The 7,500-nt window shown below is 48.4% G+C and overlaps 1 protein-coding gene across 1 annotated transcript in view; it reads left to right on the forward strand.

Annotated features, from left to right (window-relative positions):
- Positions 1-7,500, forward strand: part of zbtb16b (zinc finger and BTB domain containing 16b) — an 18,641-nt gene that overhangs the window by 6,750 nt on the left and 4,391 nt on the right. The window contains exons 4-6 of the mRNA XM_084020319.1: positions 360-446; positions 6,352-6,522; positions 7,494-7,500. The exon at positions 7,494-7,500 is cut by the window's right edge and continues 161 nt beyond it. Of these exons, the coding sequence (XP_083876445.1) occupies positions 360-446; positions 6,352-6,522; positions 7,494-7,500 (265 nt within the window). The remainder of the gene's footprint in view (positions 1-359; positions 447-6,351; positions 6,523-7,493) is intronic.

The following is a 7,500-nucleotide window of genomic DNA, read 5'->3' on the forward strand; positions in this document are numbered from 1 at the left end:
TGCGTCGGAGGGTTGGTGTTTTTTGATAAAGGGAAGCGCCGCGGGCGTGAAGCGTCTGCTGGAGGAGAACAGCGAGTCCTTCTGTGGCCTCTCAGCAGACAGTCTGCTCTCTGTTCACACTGATAACCGGCCGCCGCAAAGAAAACCCAGAAGAAGAAGCAGAGCGGCGCTCGCCCAAGTCTCTTTGCCCTGAGTTGCGTTTTGCTTTCCCGCCGTGTTTACTTCCTCGACACCTGAACAAGAACAAGTGTGACTTTGGTTCCGCTCGCGTTGCTTCTCTTCTCCACGTTTGTCTTGAAATGCAGAATGAAGCGACCTTTTCTGATTTAACACGTTTTTATTTTTATATGTATCTGCAGCTCCTGCAGAGGCGCTGGTGTGTGATCAGTGTGGGGCGACGTTTTCCTCCGAGGAGGCTCTGGAAGCACACAGGCAAACACACACAGGTATGACACACACACACACACACATGCACACACACACACACACACACATGCACACACACACGCACACACACACGCACACACACACACACACACACACACACCTGGGATTGCGGGCCCTGAACTCGTCATGCTGGCAGGATGAACCGTTCCTGTCACGATGCTTTGTAATTCATCCACATGGAGGTGGGAGGGGCCACTGATGTGGAGGTGGGAGGGGCCTCTGATGTGGAGGTAGGAGGAGCCTCTCATGTGGAGGTGGGAGGGGCCTCTCATGTGGAGGTGGGAGGAGCCTCTCACATGTCACCCACTAATATTTCTGTTTCAAACAAACTCAGGGAAGAAATTGATCAACAGTTGGAATCGGACGGAGGTGACGGTGATTTGTGATTTATGGGCTCTTTAGCGTTAAAGGAGCTGAATTTGTTTCCATCCTTACAAGGAGATAAATATTATATAAAACAATACATAAAACAAGGAGCATGTTAAATAGAAGCTATAGACGAGAGCTTTTCTTAGTCATAAAGGGTTTCTATGGTAACGAGCTATTTGATGGTTAATAAGATCATAATTAATACTTTCTTTGCCACCTGAACATAAAACCCACAGCTACATACAGATCCATCAGTATCAGTAAATAATCTATACAAATATAAATAAATATGTGCTATATATATATATATATATAATGTTTATTCTGCCAACGTGGCTTGACTTTCTATTTTTCAGCTCTTTAATTAAAGACAAAGGAAAGTTCGTTTTGACCCCTGAAACTTTCTGAACGAAAAATCAGATCTGAGTGAATAAAACGGTTTAATGACTCTCATAATAAGGTTTATGACTTGAGGCCGGTCGGTTTCCTTTTAAAGCAAAGCTGGAAACGTTTAATAGATTAAAAGCATTCGTCGATACGCAGAAAATCTAAATGTTAATCATCAAAGTCGTTTATGTAACATTTCCAGCATATTTCCTGGGCTTTTTATTGGTCTTTATTGGGACTTCAATGAATATTTTTGGATTTTGTTAACAAAACAAGATATTTGTTCTCTCTGGGAATACTTTGTTTATTAATGAGCAACATTTGATTTGCCTCTCAAACTGTCTGGTTGTGAATCGGCACTTTTCCTGCTGCTGTCAGAGAAAGGTGATAACCTGGCAGGAACGCCGGCGTGTAACTGTAACTGCAGGTGGCACACACACACACACACACACAACCACACACACACACACACACACACAACCACACACACACACACACACACACAACCACACACACACACACACACACACATGAATTCTTCATGTGTGTGGACGGGGACGGGTGTTAACGATGCCCACAAAGTTTCTGCCCTCGCCTCCCGACTTGTAAACATCCCGAGCTCGGGTTCAGGTCCTTCTCTCACGACGGCATTCTTGTTCTAAGCTTGCTCCACCGTGACGCATGACCCCTCCCCTTCCTTCGCTCTACGCTGACTCCCATTGGACAGGAGCTCTGGGATCATTCAAACAGCCGGGTTCCACGCAAACATTTCATAAATAGATTTCATTTCTGCTTTACATATATATATATACATATATATATGTATATATATATATGTATATATATATACATATATATACATATATATATATACATATATATATGTATATATATATATGTATATATATGTCGGTGCCAGTTGTGCCAAACGAGCTCCCTGTCAGCAGATGAAGCTCGCCGTCAGGAAACAACAAACAGCACGTTTCAGGAGACGCTCCCCCGGCCGCTGGAAGTCTCTCAGCTCTTTGGATATGTCAGAGGTGAACGGCCGTGGGTTGCTGAGATCAAAGGGAGGGGGAGGGGAGGGGGGGGGCTACTGTGGGAAGGGGGAGGGGGGGTCGGGGGCATGTGAGGACTTCCTGAGGGCAGGAGGATCGCTGCTGGTGTTGCCAGGACCGGAGAGGAAAACAACATCATGTGCTGCTGTTTACTCCTCGCCACAGCGCCGTCACAGCTCCTCTGACCTACTTGTCAGCGCCCGAAATAAAAGAATGGATCCGTCTCCGAGCCGCCACACAAACAAAGGGGGCTGTTTCATGCAACCAGAGAGGTTCCCCCCAAAAACATAACGGGGACGCGCTTTATAGAGTCACCTCGCCGTCCAAACATCATTACCTTCACCAGCTGATGGTACTTTGTAATGAGTCGGAGGTCATTCTTATAAAGGTGGAAGCTGTTAGCTCTCCTACGCCGCCGCCGCCATGCATGTGAGCTCCATGGTAGAAGTAAAAAGGCCTCAGGACGTCGCTGTCATTTCCTGTCTGAGTGAAATCCAGCAGATAGAGAGAGAAAAAGAATGTTGGAAACGTTCGAGGAATGGATGCGAGCAGGGAAACGTTGTTGACCTGATTGGACCGCTCCGCCGCGCGGCGGTTAAACAAGACCAACGTATCTCTGGTTGCATTAATTATTAAGTGGGTTGTTGCTCACCAGGGTAGATTAGCCGTCTGCTGACGGGCCGCCGGGGTTGTTTAAGGTACTGTGTGTGTGTGTGTGTGTGTGTGTGTGTGTGTGTGTGTGTGTGTGTGTGTTTTCTGCATGAACACATAGCGTGTCATATGAGGTCTGGTCGCCCGCTCCGCTGTGTATGTTTAACCGTCCGATATCAATGAGCTGGCAGACAGGGAGCTCGCTGTGTGTGTGTATATGTATATATATCTACTGTATATCTATATATATATAGATATATATTTATAGATACACATATATATATATATATATATATATATATATATATATATATATATATATATATATAGCGAGCCTCAGGACATCTTCATCCTGGACGCCGTCAGCTGTGATGTAATATAGCAGATTCATCCACATTTTACAGAAGGAACCTCCTTAATACCAGATTCTTTGAATAAATGTTAGCAGCTCATAGAAGAGGCTTTAATTGAAAGTTAACGTGGACACTAAAGAAACCACGCAGATCTGCCGTTCCGTCGCTTGGATGTAAAAACCCTCTTGTTGAATTTGCGGCTCCCAGATTCTCAGGGTGGGAAAACTTTTGTTTGCCGGCTGAAAAGAAACAGGCTGCGCTTATTTGTGAATGAAGGGATTAGCTGGAACACTTGAGCCACGACAAGGACCTGATCCTATCTGGTTGCCTGGACACACGGCTTTTTGTTTCTCGGGCAGCGTGAGAGCGTGAGCGGCTCCTCGGCCCGGCCTGAACACGGCAGATGTATGACGGTGAGATCACATGACCATGCACGCCGTCGTAGACGTGCAGAAACAACAGCAAACAAGTGAGTCAGGAATAAAGTGGGTAAATGTTTAGATGCCTTGCTCGTAGGTCGGCGTGGAGGTAAATCATTCCTCCAACTGTCCCGGCTCCCTCCCTCTCAACACAATGCTCAGTCAGCTCTCCGGCCTTTAGAGGGAATACCATTGATTACATGGTATTTACCCCATTGAGGGCCAAGGGTCAGGGGTCATCCTGGGCCTTAAAAACCCAAATCCCAGGCCCATTGTCTGGTTAAGGGTGAGAAAGCAGGGGGCAATGACGGCCAACTTTAGGGCTTATTCTCCCATAAAGAAGCTCCTCTGCACTTATTACAAAGCTGACTGGAAACTCTAACTGCAGATCCTTTCTGCTGCGTCTTCTTTGAAAACACAGCGAGGAGGCGAAATGCCACCACGAACACACACACACACTTCAACATATTGTTTGCTATTTTGTTATTTTCGGCGTCGGCTGCAGAGAATCAAAAAGCCAAACCTGACTGAGCTGTTGTCAAACCGGAGACATCAAGACTGAGATTCATGTGACAGAAATGTTTGTCGTTATTTCTTTCCTCAAGTTTCCGGGGATCGTTGGTGACAGAAGGATCAGGATCAGATCTGTGAGCTTTAAACAGGATGTGATGCGTTTCAGGCGGGAAGCAGGAAAGCACGACGCTGCATTGAAACATTTACACCACGACGGCTAATAAAGAGGCTGATTAAAGAAGCTTTGAAGCGTCTGATAGTCGGGCTCTGCTCTGCAGCCTGGATGCATTGGAACAGAAAGCGCTCTCCCTGCTGGCTGCAGCCGGTACTACAGGGGGAGCTGGTTAAAGTGCATCAAAGCTGCACATCACAGGTCATGCAGAGACGGCGCTTTTAAATGCCTGTTTTAGACGGATGGATGGATGGCTCATTATCCGAGTCCACTGTCGCACGGCACCCAGTGAAAAGCCATTAGTTAGGTCTGAGTCAGACGGAGAGGGGAACTCAGTGAAAGGCTTTCCTGTATGGTCAGTGGACGGGGGGGGGGGGGGGGGGGGGGCTGAGAACGGCCGCTCTTTTGTCTTCAACTAAAATATTGTGATCCGTGGGTGAGAAAAGGCTCCTGGTCATTAGGGCCGGCATAAAGACGGGATTGTAGGAGTGGCGTGAGGAGCCTATGACTAATGGGCTCGGTCAATGAGGGCCTGAACCTCATTGTGTCGCCTCCTTTGTGTGAAAGTCCACAGGCTAAAGCTGAACAGGTGCAGTTCATTCCGGCGGATCGCCTCCCTGCAGGATTGTTCAGATCAGCGAATGTCTTTGACGGCCGTCCTTCTCTCTGTTAATCATTCCAGGCGATCAGCTCTCTATCAGCTCGCACTGTTGTTTAAGGTGGAAAAAAGGCTCCGTGCTCTTAAAACAAGTCTCACTCGCTTTGCTGGCGTTGGATTAGGAAACAATACACAATGTGTCCTGATTTCTCCTTGAAAACGTTGAATTCCTGGCTTGTGTTTCCTGTTTGAAGCACTCGCCTGTTAACTTGATTGAACCTGCAGCGAGCGTCTGACACTCTCCCTCTTAGTATGAGTGTGCTGTATCCCTTTTTTCCCCGCGTTAATTCCAATTTAATTGCCAGTTGCCTCAAGGCACTTCAATAACAGTAACAAATGATTTGATTTAGTGGACCTCATCAGACTGCATTTTAAATGCGACACAGCAACCCCACTTGAATTCCAATGAAGTGCTGGCACAGTCCTCTGTTTACTAATGATCCCCGGCTGGAGATGTCTGATTGAATCGGAGTCGGGAGCGACGGGACCGCTAGCGTTGGAAACGATCTGCAACCTGAGCAGACAGACAAATAAGGAGCTCCTAATCTCACATTAAAGCCTCGCTCTTTATGTCCAACGCCGCTGATTAACCGCCGCCTCGACGTGAATTTGCATGTGTGTGTGTGTGTGTGAATACACACACACTCTGTACATCAAGTGTTGACTGTATGACAGCCAATGGATCTTCTTCACAAAGCCCATTTCTGAGGCGAGCGGCGCTGCCAGCGACTTCTCCCCGATCTGTATTCCTCGCCACACGCCGTGCAACAGGAAAGCAGCCCCGAAGAGATGCCAGGTCACACACAGGATTAAACTGGATTGTGTTTCTTCCTGCAGTCCTGCCATTAATGGCTTGATATCGCTACTTAACATTCTGCACGGAGCGCGTGGTGTAGGCATCATTTAAAGGGTGGAGCTCCTATCAGAGCACAGAGGACTTCACACCGACTCCTGATGGGGAATAAAGGGAATAATTACACATCTAACGCGCCGGGGAAAGGAAAAAAGAAGAGCCATTGATTGCGTGATTGGCATGCTTTGCATTGTGTGGGAAATTTCCTTAAAGAAGACAAAGACTTTCATGGTTTAAAATAGAAACGCAGCTGAAATGTGCCTGCGGGCTTTTAGGGGAGTTAGTTTAGGTAGAGGCACTTGCTCTTTGAAAGAAGCTTTTCCCTCTGAGGACTCACACAAAGTTGAAGTGACCCAGTTTCCCCACTTAAGGCCCTGTCTGTGTACACCACTGAAAATAACTGTGTGTGTGTGTGTGTGTGTGTGTGTGTGTGTGTGTGTGTGTGTGTGTGTGTGTGTGTGTGTTCCCCAGGGACCGACATGGCGGTGTTCTGTCTGCTGTGTGCGAAGCGCTTCCAGACCCAGAAGGCCTTGCAGCAGCACATGGAGGTCCACACCGGCATGCACAGCTACATCTGCAGCCACTGCGAGCGGCCGTTCCCCAGCCACACCACCCTCAAACGACACCTGCGCTCGCACACGGGTACGAACCCCTCCGCCCGTTGTTCCGCCTGTACGTGGTCGTATGTGGGTTAATGTCCCGAGGTGGGCGGCGGTGAGCGTTTGGTGGATTTGCATGCTCCCACCTCTCCGTGGAGATGACTCACCTCTCCCATGACTGTACCGCTACGGCCGGTGCAGGGGGGGGGGGGGGGGGGGGAGTTCTCCTCCTGTTTATATTCGGGGTTCTCAGACCGCCGTCGGGCTTCCCGCGATGCAACGGCTGTCAGTTCCAGTGTGGTTCACCCGGAACGATGAAGGAAAACCCAAATAAATATTGAAGGAAAGGAAAATGGAAATGACTTGTCTGTGTGTTCTAGCGAGGGTGAGTCTTAGTGCCGCGGGAGACGAGAGATATTTACTGAAAAAGATGTCCCCCCCCCACCCCCCCTTTTCTTCTTTTACCTTAAATAACACTCCCAGCTGTCAGGACGGCTTGATGTCTAGACGGCAGAAATACATAATTGATGTGAAGAGACAGAAGTGAGGGGATTTTGGCCGTGGCAGCGGATCTTGTTTGTATGCCATTCTGCTTGGAAGTAACATTTGGTAAATGTCATCTGCTCCACAGTGATGTGGGGGGGGGGGGGGGGGGGGGGGGGGTAATGAGGAGAGCCATGTATCCTCTGACTTGGCTGTTGCTGTGGACACTGAGATAATGAGGCACATAGGTCATTGGAGATGAGTCAAACCCTCGGCCGAGGAAGAGATTAACTACAGTATAGAGAGCAGAGCCCAACATGGCCGCCGGGCTTCTATTAGCTATTAGCAGACCGCCGGAGGGGGCGTGTCCTCACGTCACATCTCTGAACGCACATCGCTTCCTGCTCCGTGTGCATGTGTGAGCGCCGCTCGGTGACCGTTTGTCCCCCGTATGTGATCGCCGGCTTGTTGTTGTTGTCGTTGTTGTTGTTGTTGTTGTCATCATGTGACGCAGTGACTCGTGTTTTGCAGGCGATCA

This window comes from Eutrigla gurnardus (assembly GCF_963514095.1).
Source record: "Eutrigla gurnardus genome assembly, chromosome: 10".
NCBI classification, from domain to species: Eukaryota; Metazoa; Chordata; class Actinopteri; order Perciformes; family Triglidae; genus Eutrigla; species Eutrigla gurnardus.